The sequence below is a fragment of the Cervus elaphus genome, chromosome 19 (genome assembly GCF_910594005.1).
Source record: "Cervus elaphus chromosome 19, mCerEla1.1, whole genome shotgun sequence".
In the NCBI taxonomy this organism is placed as follows: Eukaryota; Metazoa; Chordata; class Mammalia; order Artiodactyla; family Cervidae; genus Cervus; species Cervus elaphus.
In genome coordinates, this window is record NC_057833.1 from 9597855 (window position 1) to 9618737 (window position 20883).

The 20883-nt window shown below is 38.9% G+C and overlaps 1 protein-coding gene across 3 annotated transcripts in view; it reads right to left on the bottom strand.

The window, feature by feature from the left end:
• Positions 1-20883, bottom strand: part of PLCH1 (phospholipase C eta 1) — a 227659-nt gene that overhangs the window by 73279 nt on the left and 133497 nt on the right. For all 3 annotated transcript variants that reach the window (XM_043875364.1, XM_043875363.1, XM_043875362.1), the window contains exons 5-6: positions 15734-15863; positions 11406-11576 (exon numbers count right to left, since the gene is read on the bottom strand). In XM_043875364.1, coding sequence (XP_043731299.1) covers positions 11406-11576; positions 15734-15863 — 301 coding nt within the window. The remainder of the gene's footprint in view (positions 1-11405; positions 11577-15733; positions 15864-20883) is intronic.

Consider the following 20883-nt stretch of genomic DNA (forward strand, 5'->3'; position numbering starts at 1 on the left):
ATGTTTATGACTAAAAGCAAAGTTTCCCCTCTATATATAGAGCCATTATCCAGAGGTAATAATGCCAACATCTCTAGATATTTCTCATGGAATAAGTCTTTATCTTCCTAATTATTATGTATATGATGCTATTTCCTATTTCATACACTTTAAACATTATATCTTTTTACTGTTTAAAAAAAAGACAGCTCTTTGGGGCTAGTAAAACTTTCTCCCTCTATCCATCCTCCTAGTAGAGTTATATCTTAATTTTTATTAAACTGTTAATATAATTCTCCAGAGTATGCAAATGTTAACATTGAGTCTGTTGTATAATCTGGTTGCGCTTCTGCTCCTATAGAATTTTTTTCTGATTTAATTGCTGAAATTCCCATCTGTTTAATTTGCAATGTTCCTATCACAAATTTTCCCCAGTGACTCTAATGGTACCTCAGTATTATTTTCCACATCAAGGCAACAGGTATTCCATGAGTTTAATTTTCTCCTCTATAAACGTCCTCCTTCTTCCAGGCTGGTTGAGTTCTAGAACTTCACTCAGCTTTTTGTCCTAACTTCATTGTGTCATTCTTATCGAAGAGCACTTGAGAAATAAATTATTTATTTCTTGTATATATTTTTGTGTGTTATCTGTTTTTTTTAATTCTATGCACACATTTGGTTGACAAATTAACCAGGCAGAAAATTCTAGGTCAGAAATCATTGCTTAACGTTTTTTTGGCTTCCAGAATTGATGTTGAGAAGTCTGAAGCCATTCCGATTCCAATTCTTTCTACAGGACCTATTTTTGTTAACTTGGTAAGGGATTTTTCCCCCCTTTATGCAAGCTTTTAGGGGTTCACTTTAACCTTAGCATTGCAAAATTTCACCATCTCTATGTGGATCTTTCTATATTCACTGTATTAGGCACTCAGTGGACGCTAGCAGTTTAGACACCCCTATCTTTTGGTGCTAATCATCTTTTTATTACTTGTTTGATAAACATCCTCCCTTCTATCTCATCTTTTTCTGGAACTCCTATCATTCAGATAGCAGACCTTCAGGTTTAATCTAGTAATTTTCTTCTCATTTATCTATTTCTTTGCTGTTTGTTCTCCTTTTGGGGAAATTTTCTCAACTTTATCTAAGACAACTAACAAATTTCGTTCCCTGCTCGTCTCTTCCTGAGTCTTCTTTTCTCGTAGCATCTTGCTCTTTCTTAATGGCTGCAACGTTTTTAGTTACTCTGATGTATTAATGTCAGTTTTTAAAGTTTCCTTCCCCTGCATTGTCTCCTTCCTCTAAGTTTCTTGAGTTACTTGTTTGCCTTTGTCTCTTTCTTTACAGCAGAGGATTTCCTCAAACGTGTGGTAAGCCCTGGTTATTTAAAGCTCATTTTTTAAATCGACTATTTTAAAACCTACTTAAAACTAAGGCAAGGAAAAATTGGTTGAAAGCTCTGTGTTCTTGAGCAGAGCTTACTGACTAGTGAGCTTCACTGTAGAGTTCTCTGGTGGGACTCTTAGGAAATTTCTGATGTAAATATCTTTAGGGGGGATTTTTGCCCTTGAGTTTATTTCCTAGAGCTGGAGACACGGAGGGAGAATCCATTCTGTTTCTCTCCCCCGCTTCTGGTGCTGCTGGCAAACCCTGGCTTGAGGCTTCATAACTGCAGTCTCTGCTTCCATCTTCACACAGCCACCTTCTTCTCTGTGTGTGTCTCTGTCTTCTTTTCTGTTGCTTATAAGGACACTCATCACTGGATTTATTGTACACATGAAATTTAGGATAATTTCACCTCAACACCCTTTAGTACATCTGCAAAGACCCTACTTTCAAATAAGGTCACATTTACAGATACAGGGAGTTAGGACTTGGACATATCTTTTCAAGCTACTATTTAACCTACCAAAGTTTATAATATTCCTCTAAGGAAATTTTTCCAGTGTCCTGCTTGGAAGGGATAAACCCAAGATCTGAACATTGGAAGAGGGCTGTGGGTCTCACACTTCAGCTCACAAATGTTCACTTAATCTTTGTACTCATTATCCATTTCCAAAACTTAAGAGACTTAAAACAACCACTACTAACTTGTTCATAACTATGTAGGATGGTAAGTGGGACTGGGTCCAGCCACACAATTATTCTGTTTTCACCTGGGGGTTTCTAGGTAAAAACAGGCAGCTAGTCACGTGACTACTGTCATATAGTCCAAAATGGCTTCACCGACACGACTGTGGTTGCTGTTGGCTGGGCCTCTTTACGTGGTCTCTCCTCCTCGGAGAAAGTACCCAGCTTCCTCACATGATAGTCTCACAGCCCCAACAGGGCACGAAGGGAACTGCCAAGACTCCCTGAAACCTACACTCCTTGTACATCAATTCTGCCACAATCCACTAGTCAAACCAAGTCACGAAGTCAGCCCAGGCTCAAGGGGCAGAAAAAGAGACTCCACTTCTTGAGAAGAGGAGAAGCAAAGTCATGTTGTAAAGCAACACACATACAGCGACATGGGAACTATGGTAGCCATCTTTAAAAACCACCTGACACATAAGGCTATGGTTCTTCCAGTGCTCATGCATGGATGTGAGAGCCGGACTGTGAAGAAAGCTGAGCGCCGAAGAATTGGTGCTTTTGAACTGTGGTGTTGGAGAAGACTCTTGAGAGTCCCTTGGACTGCAAGGAGATCCAACTAGTCCATCCTGAAGGAGATCAGTCCTGGGTGTTCATTGGAAGGACTGATGTTGAAGCTGAAACTCCAGTACTTTGGCCACCTGAGGCAAAGAGCTGACTCATTTGAAAAGACCCTGATGATGGGAGGGATTGGGGGCAGGAGGAGAAGGGGATGACAGAGGATGAGATGGTTGGATGGCATCACTGACTCAATGGACATGGGTCTGGGTAAGCTCCGGCAGTTGGTGATGGACAGGGAGGCCTGGCGTGCTGCGGTTCATGGGGTCACAAAGAGTTGGACACGACTGAGTGACTGAACTGAACTGACACATCTCCTACGTTTCAGTGCCCTCGCTTAGGTGTGCCTGGTATGACTTAGTCCAGAGTCTTCTGGTCCATCCTCCTCCAGTCCTTATTTTCAGTTTCACACCAGGGTGTAGAAGGGACAGCTGCCCTCCTACCGCAGGGAGGGGAGAGGATCTGGAGCCCGAGCAGCATCTGGATCAGACTTCCAACCAATGCTTGTGCTTTCAACCCCTGCTCCTCTCCTGCTTTCAGAGGATTGTGTGAATTTCATTCTTGAGCTTTCTTGGGTTCTTCCAGGCAAATGAACGTGTTTTGTGGTTTCTTGCTCAGTGGGCTTGGGTTTCAGTGCTCTGAGGTCTACCTTTAGATCAGACAAGTTTCAAGATTTTGCTGTTTCTGCATCCTTTCCTATTCTCTTTGTCCTTGCAGTTTTACAGGGAGCAGGGGTCTTTTTACTATATTTTTGGGCAATTTCAGGAGGGAGCAGGGAAACATCTCTAGGTGAATGGTCATTCAGTTTCCAACTGAAAAAGACAACCGTGATAACTGTTTATCTCCCCAAAATGGCTACTCTAACTCATCCTAAAATTAAGGTACAAATTTCAAAGCATTTAAACACAAAGCTAATTCATAGAAAATGTCTTTTGGGAACTGTATTCAAGAGAAAAAATATTACAAGACACAATTACTCTGAACAGTCTCTCAACTGCTTTAATTGCAAATGATTAAGAAAAATGAAACAGATTTGGGAAAGGCTCTTAATGGAATGCTTTTTATGATGAGGAGAATGCTTTGGAAATTAAAAATGAAGGAACACTAACACCAGAAAGGGATAGTTCTCGCCGAGAAAAATTTATAATTATTTCTCACAAGAGAGGTGATATGAGAATGACCATGACTCTCACCAAATCAGTCTGGATTCAGTAAAGGGTAATGAAGGCAGAGGGCAAAAATGACACTTATATAATTGGATCAAAAGAATCAAGGGTATATTTCAACAGAAAAAACAAAAAAGCAGAATGAGCAGCTGTTACAACCATCACAAAGGGATAATATATAGGTGTGTGCCATACAAAGTTCAATAAGAAGAGGGTCTTCTCGCATGCGATCACAAAAGTTCTGAAAATTCCCCTGGAATTAACCAACCACATGCATATTTCAGATAAAAAGCCATGCATAAATAGAAATCTGCTTTTGACTCATCTATGGAAGTGCCTTTGCTCTTGGTTAACAGCTAGAAGCATTTGCAAACTATAAAGATGCTTTAATATCCCTGCCTTCTCTTCCTCACTCTTCAATACATAAGAAACAAAAGGACTTAAAAAAAGGTAGAGGCTTGCTAATAAGAAAGGCTGTCAAGGAGGTGGAGGGAATGAAATCAGATTCTTACTCCTAAACCAAAACTCTGAAAAGAATCAAAAACAAAATACATTCAGCCCCAGGGAAGGAATGGAGATGCAGATGTGGACAGTGGACTTGTGGACACAGTGCAGCAGGGAGAGAGTGGGATGGATGAAGAGGGTAGCATCAGTTATACACGACCAGGTATAAGATGGATGGCTGGGCCCTTTCTTCTCTGCTAGAACCATCCCTTTCTGGGAAGTTCCTGAGTAGCACAGGGAGAGCGCAGTCTGCTGCTCTGTGATGACCTGGAGGGATGCGAGGCGGGTATGGGGGGCGTCTAGGGAGGGAGGGGATGTATTTATAATTCTGGCTGATCTGCACTGTTGTATGGCAGAAACCAACACAACACTGTAGAACTTAAAATATATATATCTGCATATATATATTTACATTTAAAAAAACAGAAAAACTGGAAAAGGGTCTCAACCAACCCTTGTACTCTAGAACCACAGACTAATAGATGTGTGTGATATTGATCTGTGGATGCAAGGAAGTGATGGAAGGAAAATCCAGCCAACTGGCTTCTTTCCTAACTGGCACTTCTTCGTGGATATAAAAGACAGTGAGAATTTCTCTGAGTACATCGTATTTTAAGGATGAAAGTCCTAATCAAATAGCAATTGGATGTGTCAAAGTCATCAATTCAATTTTCAAAGTGCTTCAGTGAAATAAACATGTCTGGCCTATAGGCCAATATTTGAATTCCCATAATCCTGGACAGCATATGTGGCCAGCAGTGATATTTCATTTCACAACTGAGTAAATCTGTAAAATTTGAATACGCTGGTGTCTACACCAATCTGATGCCATCAGAAATGAATTACTGCCATATGGATCATCAAATTGCCTCAGATTTGTTACACTGTGAAAATCCCATTTCAAAACTCAAAACCCTACAAAACTCTTGACTAATGACTCTCCTGCTGCACACTTAGATTATGTCCAATTTTTCTCTATGGTAAAAAATGCTGAAATGCACAACTTGATAACTTTTTTCTATGCACAACTATTTCCTTAGGATGAATTATTAGAAGTAAAATGGATTGGTCAAAGTTTTATGTATTATGTAAAAATTGATAAATAATAAAACTACCCTATAGAAAGATTGTATCATTTCACAACTTCACCAGAAATATATGTATACCATGTTTCATACTATATTTTAACCTTTATTAATTTGATGGCTGAAAGATGGTCTCTTGGTTTTACTTCATATTTTTTAATTACTAGTGAAGGATGAACATTTTTAATGTTATTGACATAAAATTTTTTATGTTTTGCACATTTTTCTACTGAGTATTCATTTCTCCCCCCGATAGTCTGTAGAGCACTTTCTACACTAGGGAAATTCACTATTTCTCTCTTTTGTATATTGTATTTTCCTAGTTTGAACCTGACATTCATTTTATGATGTTTGATATATTGGACCACATATAAAAGTTTCAGGACACTAATATTTTCTTTATGGTTTATGCCTCTTGATACACGATAATTTTTAAAAATTTATTTTGTGTTAAATTCACATGTAGCTTCAAGCTAGTTTAAAAATTAAACTGGAAACGGGTAATCATCTGCCAGGAGCAGAAGTCACAGAACAGTGGCTTCTATTTTGCCAACTAAAATTTACTGGTTGGATGTCAATATAACAAAATGAGGCAAAAAACACATGCCCCTTAGCAAGTGACATCCACTACTGCTATTCAGATAGATTGGGTAAATTCTGCAAGCACAAATGAATTTGAAGTCAGTATCTTTAAACATTTTAATTTTTCACACTGTTGTGCTTCCAAGTATCTCTGTCAAAGGGCTTTCACATTCATCACCCCTATCAATTTTCAATCTGACACTGTGAGATAAGAAAGGTAGGTATTAACTCCCCTTTTTACAGATTAGGAAACCAAGGCTCAGAAACAATATTGATTGGCCTGCGCAAGATTCTCCAACCAATAAAGCTTACTGAAACTAACACTATAAAGCAATTATCCTCGAAGTAAAAAAAAAAAAAAAAACTTGCCAGGTGTGAAATGCAGAAATTCTAGACTCCTGGTCTAATGGTCTTTCCACTATACTAGGAAGAGTTCTTCTGATGAGAAAGCGGGAGTAGTTATAATTGCAAGAAACAGGGTAATAGAGATTTAGAAAGGCATATTCTCTGAGGTGGGGAGGGAGGGGCTAGGAATTATTCTTTTACCCCATTCCCATTTTCTACTTGTCTTAGAGCTAACTTTGTTAATGGAGAATCTCAGCCTTTGCCAAATTATCAAACTAATTTAATAACTGATTGTGATAAAAACATTTTGCTAATACTATCTGTCTTAATCCTTAGGAAAGCAACAATGAAATTTATAAATCTGTTAAGCCTAAAATGTATGTGATGGTGGTAATGGAACAAAGCAAAATATTACCAGGTCTAGTGTCTTTTTTCTGACACCACCCAATCTCTGATTCTCTGACACCAACTGGGTTCCAACGATGCAATTCAGTTCTGACATGGACCACCTGGAGTTAGCATTGGACCTCACAAGACTCAGGCCCACAGGCTGCCCCATTTCAGATGCCAGCCACAAATGAGGGGCTTAAGGCTACCCCAGTTCTACCTGACCTATTAACAAATTTGGGAGTTCTGTCAAGGAATAATCAGAATTGGAAGTGGGTTAAAACTAAAAACAGATTTTAATCAGTTAACTACTGCAAAAGGGGAAAAGAGAACTCAGTATAGAACTGATTCAATTTTGAATACAAGTAGGGATTCACAGTCCGTGGAACTCTCCAGGCCAGAATTTTGGAGTGAGTGGCCTTTCCCTTCTCCAGGGGCTCTTTCCAACCCAGGGATTGAACCCAGGTCTCCTGCACTGCAGGTGGATTCTTTACCAGCTGAGCCACAACAAAAGTTTCTGAAATGCAGTACTTGGATGCAATCTCAAAAAAGACAGAATGATCTCTGTTCATTTCCAAGGCAAACCATTCAATATCATGGTAATCCAAGCCTATGCCCCAACCAGTAACACTGAGGAAACTGAAGTTGAATGGTTCTTTGAAGACCTACAAGGTCTTTTAGAACTAACACCCAAAAAAGATGTCCTTTTCATTATAGGGGACTGGAATGCAAAAGTAGGAAGTCAAGAAACACCTGGAGTAACAGGCAAATTTGGCCTTGGAGTATGGAATGAAGCAGGGCAAAGGCTAATAGAGTTTTGCCAAGAGAACACATTGATCATAGCAAACACCCTCTTCCAACAACACAGGACAAGACTCTACACATGGACGTCACCAGATGGTCAACACCAAAATCAGATTGATTATATTCTTTGCAGCCAAAGATGGAGAAGCTCTACACAGTCAGCAAAAACAAGACTGGGAGCTGACTGTGGCTCAGATCATGAAGTCCTTATTGCCAAATTCAGACTTAAATTGAAGAAAGTAGGGAAAACCACTAGACCATTCAGGTATGACCTAAATCAAATCCCTTATGATTATACAGTGGAAGTGAGAAATAGATTTAAGGGACTAGATCTGATAGAGTGCCTGATGAACTATGGACAGAGGTTTGTGACACTGTATAGGAGACAGAGATCAAGACCATCCCCATGGAAAAGAAATGCAAAAAAGCAAAACGACCATCTGAGGAGACCTTACAAATAGCTGTGAAAGGAAGAGACGTGAAAGGCAAAGGAGAAAAGGAAAGATATTCCCATTTGAATGTAGAGTTCCAAAGAATAGCAAGGAGAGATAAGAAAGCCTTCCTCAGTGATCAATGCAAAGAAATAGAGGAAAACAACAGAATGGGAAAGACTAGAGATCTCTTCAAGAAAACTAGAGATACCAAGGGAACATTTCATGCAAAGATGGGCTCAATAAAGGACAGAAACGGTATGGACCTAACAGAAGTAGAAGATATTAAGAATAGGTAGCAAGAATACACAGAAGAACTGTACAAAAAAAGATCTTCACGACCCAGATAATCAAGATGGTGTGATCACTCACCTAGAGCCAGATATCTGGAATGTGAAGTCAAGCGGGCCTTAGAAAGCATCACTATGAACAAAGCTAGTGGAGGTGATGGAATTCCAGTTGAGCTATTTCAAATCCTGAAAGATGATGCTGTGAAAGTGCTGCACTCAATATGCCAGCAAATTTGGAAAACTCAGCAGTGGCCACAGGACTGGAAAAGGCTCAATTTTCATTCCAGTCCCTAAGAAAGGCAATCCCAAAGAATGCTCAAACTACCACACAATCGAACTCATCTCACACGCTAGCAAAGTAATGCTCAAAATTCTCCAAGCCAGGCTTCAGCAGTACGTGAACCTTGAACTTCCAGATGTTCAAGCTGGTTTTAGAAAAGGCAGAGGAACCAGAGATCAAATTGCCAACATCCACTGGATCATCGAAAAAGCAAGAGAGTTTCAGAAAAACATCTATTTCTGCTTTATTGACTACACCAAAGCCTTCGACTGTGTGGATCACAATAAACTGTGGAAAATTCTTCAAGAGATGGGAATACCAGACCACCTGACCTGCCTCTTGAGAAATCTGTATGCAGGTCAGGAAGCAACAGTTAGAACTGGACATGGACAAACAGACTGGTTCCAAATAGGAAAAGGAGTATGTCAAGGCTGTATATTGTCACCCTTTCTTATTTAACTTACATGCAGAGTACATCATAAGAAACGCTGGGCTGGAAGAAGCACAAACTGGAATCAAGATTGCTGAGAGAAATATCAATAAACTCAGATATGCAGATGACACCACCCTTATGGCAGAAAGTGAAGAGGAACTAAAGAGCCTCTTGCTGAACGTGAAAGAGGAGAGTGGAAAAGCTGGCTTAAAGCTCAACGTTCAGAAAACCAAGATCATGGCATCTGGTCCCATCACTTCATGGCAAATAGATGGGGAGACAGTGGAAACAGTGGCTGACTTTATTTTTTTGGGCTTCAAAATCACTGAAAATGGTGATTGCAGCCATGAAATTAAAAGACACTTACTCCTTGGAAGGAAAGTTATGACCAACCTAGACAGCATATTAAAAAGCAGAGACATTACTTTGTCAACAAAGGTCCATCTGGTCAAGGCTATGGTTTTTCCAGTGGTCATGTATGGATGTGAGAGTTGGACTATAAAGAAAGCTGAGAGCCAAAGAATTGATGCTTCTGAACTGTGGTGTTGGAGAAGACTCTTGAGAGTCCCTTGGACTGCAAGGAGATCCAACCAGTCCATCCTAAGGGAGATCAGTCCTGGGTGTTCATTGGAAGGACTGATGTTGAAGCTGAAACTCCAGTACTTTGGCCACCTGATGCGAAGAGCTGACTCATTTGAAAAGACCCTGATGCTGGGAAAGATTGAGGGCAGAAGGAGAAGGGGAGGACAGAGGATGAGATGGTTGGATGGCATCACCAACTCAATGGACATGAGTTTGGGTAAACTCCAGGAGTTGGTGATGGACAGGGAGGCCTGGCATGCTATGACTCTTGGGGTCACAAAGAGTTGGACACGACTGAGTGACTGAACTGAACTGAACTGAGGTATTTACAGCCAAGGAGCAAGGTAGGGATCAGTGGAAGAAACACCAGGCAGAAGTGGGGATTTGGGCTAACCCAACCTAATAGGATTCTTCCTGAAACAAAAGCCAAGGTGATCAAATATCACCTGGGGAATAGTAGTAGATGAGGAATTTTATCAGACATCGAAGGTGACTAGATGTCAAGGATAAAGATTCTGGTTAAACCAACTTTTAATTATTGTTACAACTGGATTCTTAAAGGCAAGGCCAAAGGATGGAACACAGTAGAAAAAATGGCTCCAAAGAGCCTGCCTAGAGTTTGTTTAGTTAAGGAGAAAGTCTTTGTCAGTTCCAGTGACTCAGTTTCTAAGATTTATGAGAATGACTTACAGAACTCAGAAAGGTGCTTTAGTTACCATTACCAGTTTATTATAAAGTATACAACTCAGAAACAGCCACATGGAAGAGATGCATAGGGCAAGGTGTGAGGGAAGATATTTACCAACGAAGTACTATTTTGCTAGTTAAGAATTATGTCATAAGGCAGATAAATGGATAAAGAACTTGTGGTACATATATACAATGGAATATTACTTGGCCATAAAACGGAATAAATTTGAGTCAGTTGTAGGTGAATGAATCTAGAGCCTATTATTCAGAGTGAAGGAAATCAAAGAAAAACAAATATCGTGTATTAAAGCATATATATGGAATCGAGAAAAAATGGTACTGAAGAACCTATTTGCAGGGCAAGAATAGAGACGGGGACATAAGAATAGACCTGTGGATCCAGTGGGGAGAGGAGAGGGTGTGATCAATTGAGAGAGTAGCATTGAAACATGTACGTTACCATATGTAAAACAGAGAGCTAATGGGAAGTTGCTATATAACACAGGGAGCTCAACTGGTGTTCTGTGACAACCGAGATGGGCTGGGGGTGGGAGGGAGGTTCACACGGGAGGAGACATGTGTATACTTAGGGCTGACTCACACTGTTGTATGGCAGAAACCAAGACAACAATGTAAAGGAATCATCTTCCAACTAAAAAAAAGAAAAGAATTACATCATAGGAGACTTCTCTTGTGGTCCAGGGGCTCAGATGCCATGCTCCCAATGCTGGGAGCCCAGGTTTGATCCCCAATCAGGGAACTAGATCCCACATGCTGCAACTAAGTCCTAATACAGCCAAATAAATAATTTTTAAAAAGAACTATGTCATCATTAATAAATACCTAGCTATATTACTAACGTAAAGAAAATATTACTATAGTACCTAAAAGGAAACACATGAGACAGTAGTCACCACTCTGTGGGAAAGTATGCATATTTAAGGTTAAAAATTATGTATGTGTTCAATTTACTAATTCAATTTCTCTAAAGCTGCCGGGAACACATTTTTAAAACCTCATAGATAAGATTTTTTTTGGAATTGTGATATTTACCCCTCTAACTTAAATTTAAATACACCTACACTCAGGCCCAAGAGAAAGCCATGTATCTTTCACAAGTATTTTTAAGTAAGCATTCAGTTCAACAGTCTAATGATACCTTTTGTTCCACCTTCAAAAACTGGGCCAGTTCTTCTACAGTTAGATGATCTTTCTTGTCACTGTAGCTCAAAAGCAACAGATAAAGGTCCCGTCTCAAAGACATCATTTTGTAAAACACACAGAATTCTTCAAAAGTCAGAGTCCCCTGATTCTCATCTGTATCAGCTTCCTGAAAGAGGCATAGAAAAAATAAAGCAGTAAGAGTTTGAAATAGGAAATTGAGGAGCAGGAAATAATATTTACAATAAAAAGCTAATATCCATTTTGCAAATGGTAAACATGTTCTTTTCAAGAACACATGGATCAATTCAAAAATTGACTATACATTAGGCCACAATAATGTTTCAAATTATAAAGAATCAACTTTATAAAAACTAATTTCTCTGACCACAATAGATTTATAAAGCAACAAAGAAAGCTTAAAAAACTTTGCCTGGAAACAACCCATTTCTAAATAGGAAATTAAACAGAAGGAAACACATGTACCACATATTAAAACTTGTGTGATGACATTAAAGCAGTAGTTAGAGGGGAACTTGAAGTTTTCAGCTTATTAGAAAGCAAGGTAAATTAAAATCAGATGAGGTAACAATTCAACTCCAAAAGCTATTAAAAAGTTAAGCCAAGGAAAATAGAAGGAAATAAATTATAAACAAAAGAAGAAAGCTAAGCGAAACAGAAAATGAGAAGATATAACATCAAAGGTGAGCAATTAAGCCAAAAGCTGGTCTTTTGACAAAACTAATAAAAGAAATCTTGGAGAAGATTAATCATAAGCAAAAGAGAAAATACATTCGATATATGATGAAAATACTAGTCTCTGATCAGCTTCTAAACTGTGATTCAATCAAATATAATTTTTACCTATAAAAGAATCTCTTAATTCTACATAGATAGCTTATTGCTCTTATAGCCAGCAGCATCATTGGTTCCTCCCTGCCTGAAAAATCCATTTGCACTTATCTCTAGTTGAAATTATTTGCTCCTAGTAATTATTGAGCAAGGATCTTTTACCACGTACCTGCCTTCTGACTGGCTGAATTTGTCATAAAACCATAAAACTGCTGGGAACATATAATAAATAACCAATCCACTTACATAATCTCTATTCTAAGTGAACACAGTTGTAAAACCAAACAAAAACTGACAGGGGGTGAATGGCATTTTGAAATACATAGACTTTGTGACATACAGTCAGCTGGTATGTGGTTTTAAACATAGCTTTGAAAGCCGAAGTGTGTATAAAAATATATCTTTCTAAACTCTGCTAATTTTGCGTCAACTACAAACAAACATTTAGACCCATATTTACATCACACAGTTTCTTTTTGAGGCTGATTACTGTTTCCTTCTGTCATTTTAAAAGCAGTGATAGATTGATCTACAGAATACCAACAATTTTGGTGTTTGACGCTCTTGGCTATAGTCTTTGCATCCTAAGAAAGTAGGTCTAATCTTCATATTTCTGCTGTAGTTTTTTTCAAAACATATAACCCTGGATAGAGAGATGATACATTTTTCAAGATTTCCTTGAAAATGCCTAAATCATTAGGAACAGTACCACTCTGAGGTTTTAAGCAATAGCCTCAAAGACTTAAAAAGAAGCTATCCATACCCTAACAGATTACTTTTTAAAAATCAGTTGAATCTTGCACTGCAACAAGAAGGCAAAGAAAATTCCAGGAAGGATTTAATGTGTTTACCAGTAATTCAGTAAAACAAAAGAAAGAAAGAAAGAAAGAAAAGAGTATGCTCCTTAAAATAATACTAAGATCCTTGTTCCCATTACTTGTTTCCATTACTCAGATCCCTGAGCTACATGCAAAATCCATGGTAGAAAAAATCTACATTTACACTAGAAGCCCAGCTACTTCTCCAGTCACTTCTTGCTTAAGAAGTCTTTCAATCTTTAAATTCAAGGTCACAAAAAGAGACCTTAATGCTTTCTTAAAACATCTACAAAGTAGAAGGGAATCTTCCTACACTGTAGGTGGGAATGTAAATAGGTGCAGCCGCTATGGAGAGCAGTATTTAAGGTTCCTTAAAAAATTAAAAATTGAGCTACCACATGACTTTGCAATCCCCCTCCTGGGCATATATCCAGAGAAAAACATGATCCAAAAGGATACATGCACCCCAATGTTCATTGCAGCACTGTTTAAAATAGCTAAGACATGGAAGCAACCTGAATATCCAACAGAGGACTGAGTAAAGAAGATGTGGTACATATAAACAATGGAATATTACTCGGCCATTAAAAAGAATGAAATAATGCCATTTGCAGTAGCATGGCATATAGAGAGTGTCATATTGAGTGAAGTCAGACACAGAAGGAAAAATATCATATGATGCCCCTTATATGTGGTATCTAAAAAGAAATGATACAAATGAACTTACAAAACAAAGAGAATCACAGATTTAGAAAATGAACTTATGGTTGCTGGGGGGAAGGGATAGTTAGGGACTTTGGAAAAGTCATGTACACACTGCTATATTTGTAATGGATAACAAAAAAGAACCTACTTCATAGCACATGGAACTCTGGTCAATATTATATGCTGCTTGGATGGGAGGAGGGTTTGGGGAAAAGTGGATATATGTATATGTATGGCTGAGTCCCTTCACTCTTCACCTGAAACTACCACAATATTGTTAATTGGCTATACCCCAATACAAAACATAAGAATTTTAAAGTTTGGGGAAAAACAACTTCTCCGAAGTATTAACTTTGAACTTACAAGACTTTTGACATAAACATTTCGTGGTTTATCCTCAAAATACTTGTGCATTAGAGACAAAAGGTAACTGAAGAGGATTAAAACTACAGAAGGAAAAATAGGTCAAAATTTTATGTTACTTCTCTTACTTCCAAAAAGTACTCCCCAGATCATTATTTTTGCAGGTATAGACTTTGCCCCCCTCTAAAAGTGTGCTCTCTCTGATTTAATCAGGGCTCTCTCTCCAGTATTTACTGATGAACATCTATGAAAAGGAACAGATGGGAGATGGGGCTCACAATAGGATGAAAGTTAGATGTCACAGGAAGTGCCAGGAACATGGCGAACCTTTCCATGTTGTTTACAGTTTACTCTGTGACAACTCAGTTCACCTCCAAAGTCCCTCTCTCCATCTCTAGTTCCTTTTAGTGTGTCTCATTCCTTTCTTTTCTTTCCTTTCTCTTCAGCGCAGTGGGACCAAGTTCCCACAGCGCAAACTATCTCCAGCTTCCAAGGACAGGACCACAGGATGTGACAGTGTCAGAGGTCACGGATCAAAGCCAGCCTCCATCTTCCATTCACTGTTGCAACCCATCCCTCATGTTGTTTCCGCCCTTGCCACCTCTGATAACATGAGGTCAGAAAACAAAGGGGGCAAAACGCATTAACCGTAAAACATAACCCTCTGACTTAATTTTACACATTAAAAATATGAACTACCTACTCACTTAGCAAATTACTACAACACATGGATTATGTCTATGACTTATTTTCAAATAAAAGCCTTTCCAAAATTAATGTTCTAGTAATTACTAGTAATTGAACACTGTCTTTGCACCAGTCTTAACTTAATAGAACTCACTTCAGCATCTTAGACAGAAGGCTGAGAACAATCCCACCTGGGGAACACAAGATAAATTTGGGTCTAAGAATTTTCCTCCAGGACTTTCAAACGGGGAAAGAACATCTCATCTAATACCAACAAGCAGTGGAGTGAACTTCTGGAGAGCTCCCTAAATGGCAGGAGTGATACAGCACTTCTAAATCTTATGGATTCTAAAATCCTCAACTCCTCTGAAACAAAACAGAGGGCTCTTCAGGAGTTCCACAAGTGCTATTTTTTCACACTATTTAGTCTTTATTCTGATCCTCATAACAGACCGTGAGGTTGATAGATGAGATCTTATCCTCTCCAAGGGACTTCATCCCATTTACCCCATTATTTAACTGTCAGGTAAAGTGCTTATGGCAACCCACTCCAGTATTCTTGCCTGGAGAATCCCATGGATGGAGGAGCCGGGTGGGCTATAGTCCACGGGGTCGCAAAGAGTCGGACATGACTGAGCAACTTAACTAAATAAAGTGCTTATAATCACTCTGAAAACGGCAACAACAACATACTTTAGGAAGTGAAATTGTGGATGCATGTTACGTTTGGGAAGTTTTCTTTGATGAAATAAAATGCCTGTGTCTTCAAAGAAAAACAAAATGATAGACAGCAGGTAATATTAGCTTTCAGCAAGACAAAATAGCCTTTTGAAATATCTCAGTATACCATTACCCTCCAAAGTGTATTTTATGTAAGGTCAATCCCATTGTGAAAACATACCTGAAACATTTGTCTGACTTTTCTTCGGGGCAGATTGACATTTAGTTTGTGCATCAATTGGTGTATCTCTTCAATGTTCAATAATCCATCGCCATTTTTATCAGCTTCCTCAAAGGTCTGCTTCACCCACTTGCAGAAAAGTCAAGGAAACACTTGCCACTTACACTGTCATCAAAATAAAAACCACTTTCACAGAATATGCACAAGGACATTGATCATTAACACCAAACTTGAGAAGAAATTCTTTTGAAGAGACCCCACAATCCACAGGCGCTTAGTGAGTTACTGATAGTGACAATAACAATAAGGATGGTAAGAGGAGGACACAGGAGGTGATTCCCTTCACTGGGAAATGAGGGTCAAATCATATCACCCAGGACGCTTATTTATTGGGTTGGCCAAAAAAGTCTGGTCAGGTTTTTCTATAACATCTTATGGAAAAATCCAAATGAAGTTTTTGGTCAACCCTATATCTCTAAGGAAAAGTGCCAGCAAGATGGTAGGAGGGGCAAAATCCCAGTTAGAATCAAACTCCATACCCACCAGACGCTTAAAGGTCTCAAGCAAACCTCGTGCCCACCAGGACCCAGAGACCCCGCAGAGAATGAGACAGCTGTGTTTGAGCATCTCCCGTGCAGGGATGGGTCAGCGGTGGGCTGCCGCAGGGTCAGGGGCTCTGGGTGCAGCAGACCTGGTTATGGCATAAGCCCTCTTGGAGGAGGTCGCCATTAGCCCCACCATAGAGCCACCAGAACTTACACAGGACTGGGGAAACAGACTCTTGGAGGGCACAAACAGAACCTTGGGTGTACCAGGACCCAGGAGAAAGGGGCAGTGACCCCACAAGAGACTGCCAGACTTGCCTGTGAGAGTCCAGGCGTCTCCCATGGAGGCGTGGGTCGGTGGTGGCCCACTGCAGGGTTGGGGCCCTGAGTGCAGCAGTGCATGCACGGGACCTTTAGAAGGAGGTCGCCATTATCTTCATTATCCTCACCATAGTTTGGCCTCAAGTCAAATAACAGGGAGGGAACACAGCCCCACCCATCAACAGAAAATTAGATTAAAGATTTACTGAGCACGGCCCCGCCCATCAGAACAAGACCCAGTTTCACCCTCAGTCAGTATCTTCCATCAGGAAACTTCCATAAGCCTCTTATCCTTCTCCATCAGAGGGCAGACAGAATGAAAACCACAGTCACCTTCTCCATGTATGGATGTGAGAGTTAGACTATAAAGAAAACTGAGTGCCTAAGAATTGATGCTTTTGAACTGTGGTGTTGGAGAAGACTCTTGAGAGTCCCTTGGATTGCAAGGAGATCCAACCAGTCCATCCTAAAGGAAATCAGTCCTGAATATTCATTGGAAGGATTGATGCTGAAGCTCCAATACTTTGGCCACCTGATGTGAAGAAATGACTCATTGGAAAAGACCCTGACACTGGGAAAGACTGAGGGCAAAAGGAGAAAGGAGTGACAAAGGATGAGATGGTTGGATGGCATCACTGACTCAATGGACGTGAGTTTGAGTAACTCAAGGAGATAGTGAAGGACAGGGAAGCCTGGTGTGCTGCAGTTTATGGGGTTGCAAATAGACATGAATTAGCTATTGAACAACAACATAAAAAAAAAAAAAGAAAAAAAACCTTAAAAAAAAAAAAAATGGTCCGCATCAAAAAATCTTTTAAAAAAAGAAGAAAGAAAGAAAAGAAAACCAAACTCAGCTTCAAAATTCAAAGGATAATGAAGAAGAAATGAATGAAGGTGGGAGTAGGTCAAAGGAAGCGGTCAATGAAAAATATTCATCAAGTAGGTGACCTCAGACAGAGAGATTTTCATTTAAGTCAAAATATTAACTGACCTCTTAGTAGTAACTCAGAACATTTATATTTTTAGGTAATTCAAATTATGATCATAGGAAATTATGCCTTAGAAAGAAAATAAAATATGAAAGTCTTATTTCTCCTAATCAGAAGTGATTTTCAACTGTAAATATCTGTTTCACATCTTGTTCCCTTTATAACATTTGAGAATAACCAGCCCGGTTCTTTCAAATTCAATTGTTCCTCATAGAGTTCAGGCAGGACCTCATTATATATGATACCTGGAAGTTAAAGGGTAACCCAGGACCCAGGGGGAGAAATAACTGAAGAATCAAGAGTAAAACACTTGGACCAATTACTAGTTAGAACCTGAATCTCATCGTTTCTGTTTTCTGGGCATACAGTGCCCATTGCACGAGCTTTATTTCTTTTGACCATGAACACTGCTCTGTGCCCCATAAAATATTTGGTCAGAATTCAAAGAAATGATTAAATGAGTCCAAGGACAGCTGTATTTTCATCCTTCGATGCTAAACTTCTTTACCAAAGCACCTTAAAGACTTCTCCAGAGAAGAAGCAGGACAAACAAACCCTAAGCACGAATATTCTGCAGAAACAAACCTTGTGGATGAGCCTGTGTCTGTAAGGCCTTCAGTGTCAACACACGAGCTGGCCTGGACTGTTGGTTTAAGGGATCTAGGGTTGGTAAGACAGAAACAGAAGTAGACTCAGACAAGTAATACACACTAGTTCTGACTTCATTCTGACCTGGCCCTATGACAGTGGGTCACTTATATTACCTCCTGGGGTTTCCATTTCTTCATCTATAATGTCAGTGAGCACAACTAGATGACCTTGAAGCCCCTTCCAACTCTAAGATTCTATGAAAGAAACACCATTCTCTCAGTAACAGTATACAAATGTATAAGATACAACTGCAGGTAAAAGTATTCTGATACCCCAAAGTTGTCCTTCATAATTAACACATGAGCGCCCAAGAAATCCCTGAATTAATGATTCATAGCCAACACATGATACATTTAAGAAAAGAAATAACAATTTTACAAAGAAAAACCAGGAGAGTAAAAACTGAATGAAAAGTTCTGGCCTAGTATTTTTTAATCAAAAAACTTCAGGAGAATGTAAAGCATTGAACAGTATTGTTTAGTTCAGGGGAAGGTAAACAGGCCCCTGCAGAGGGCCTCATAGCATATATTTTAGGTTTTGCAGGCTATTTGGCCTCAGCTGCAACTACCCAACTCTGCTACCACAGGCAATACATAAATGAATTGGCATGGTTGTGTTTCAATAAAATTTAAGGATGCTGAACTCTGAATTTCATAAAACTTAAGTGTCAAAAGATTTTATTCTTCTTTTGATTTTTTTTCAGCCATAGAAAACCCATTCTTAGCTCAGGAGGCCACGTTACAGGGAGGGCCAGATTTGCCCTACAAGCAGAACTCCAAATTTATAGGGAAGGTGTAAGGCTTCAGTTGACAACATCCATAAAGGACTACCTGGAATCTTCTAGAGGTAATAATTTCCCTAGTGGCATCAAGAGGTAAGGTGGAGAAATCACAGAGGAGATCTGATGGAGGAATATGGTGAGGCTAAGTGCCTAAGCAGCAGCATCTTTGTATGCTGTGGACACTGTATTTTTAGATGTCGATCTATCTGTGTAGGAAAAGCAAAAAGTCCGCCAATCCTTATCCCTCTCTAGCAATAACAGCAGCAGCTAGTATTTATAAAATGCTTAATATGAGCCAGAGAGCATTCAAAGCACTTTGTGTAGAACCAACTCATTTGATGGTCACACAGTGAGACAGGGTGGGCACCATCATTATCATCATCACCATGTTCAAGGCTCTGAAGCAAAAGAGTTTAAGTAACTCCTCCAGATACACGGTACATGGCAGCCTTGGAGCTGGACCCCAGACAGGGCAGCGCCAGCCTCAGCCGTTAACCACAGCACTGTGCTGCTTCTGATAGACAGAGGGACCATACCTACCTCCATCCAACATGGCCATGCTGCAGAAATAACCCGAATTTCACTTTACACTGGATGGATTGTATCCATGCAATCAGTTAAGACTCATTATTCTCAGTATTCATTCACGGTTGAAATTTTTAGGTCTAATTGAAATGTAATAATAATGAACTTCTCAGCTCTGTTCTCCCCAATTAATGTAATTAAATGTACATCTAATCAGGGATGTCATTCTGATAGTAAGACAGTATCTAAACCCCTATCAAACTCTGACAAATCTCTATGAGAATGGTTCTCTGACTCAACATAAATTTATCTATTTTTGACACCAGCTTCCTCTTCATTATTCATTAATTTCCTGTTTCTTTTTCTTTCCTCACTGACACAAACAGCAACTATTCTATATTTCTTATAAAATAGTTCCTCTGTGTGATTCTAGGGTACGCTCACTTTCCAGATAGCATATTTTCAAAATATGCAATTCTTCAGCTGCCAATTAACTCAAATATGAAAACTTTATACTGCTAGTAAACATGAACAAACAAATCAGGTTCAAAAAACTACTCATCTAAAGTAGTATAAATTGAAACTAGAGTATTATAACTGTAGAACATTAAATGTAATCCTCAAGATAACCACAAGACAGTTATAGAATTTACATAAAAGGAAACAATGAAGGAATTTATTTTGCAACCAAAAAAGAAAAAAAAACCCACATAAAAAGAAGATGGTCTCTTATTATTCTTATTATTCAAGAAATAAGAGATCAGAAAAAGACGTAAGGCATAAAGAAAACAAATAGAACAATATATTAATCCTTATCAATAATTATTTCCATGTAAATCAATTAAACTCCCCAAAAGGCAGACTGACAGGATAGATTAAAACTCCTGACCGACAGAAATTCACAGGTCTTAAATGTTTGGGGGAAATTTATATTGGACACTTCTCTTTGTCTAGCAAATAAAAGATGTTAATATATTCCTGTTACTGGCATGTGCACGACTGTGTTATTAGAAGCCACTTTATCATTTTCCTGCTTTAAATAGAAATGTCTATTTATGAATTCTGCTTGTAGTTTTTTCACAAATAAAATAGTAAAATTAAAAAAAAAAAAAAAAAACTCCTGACTGAACTATATGCTGTCTACAGGAAACTCACTTGAGATCCAAAGACACAAACAGATTGAAAACGAAAGGATGAGAAAAGATATTCGATGCAAATCATAACCAAAAGAGAGCAGGGGTGGCTATACTAACATCAAACAATAGACTTTAAATCAAAACAGGCTGTAAGAGACTGTTATTATATATTAATAGAAGTCTCAATACAACAAGAAGATAT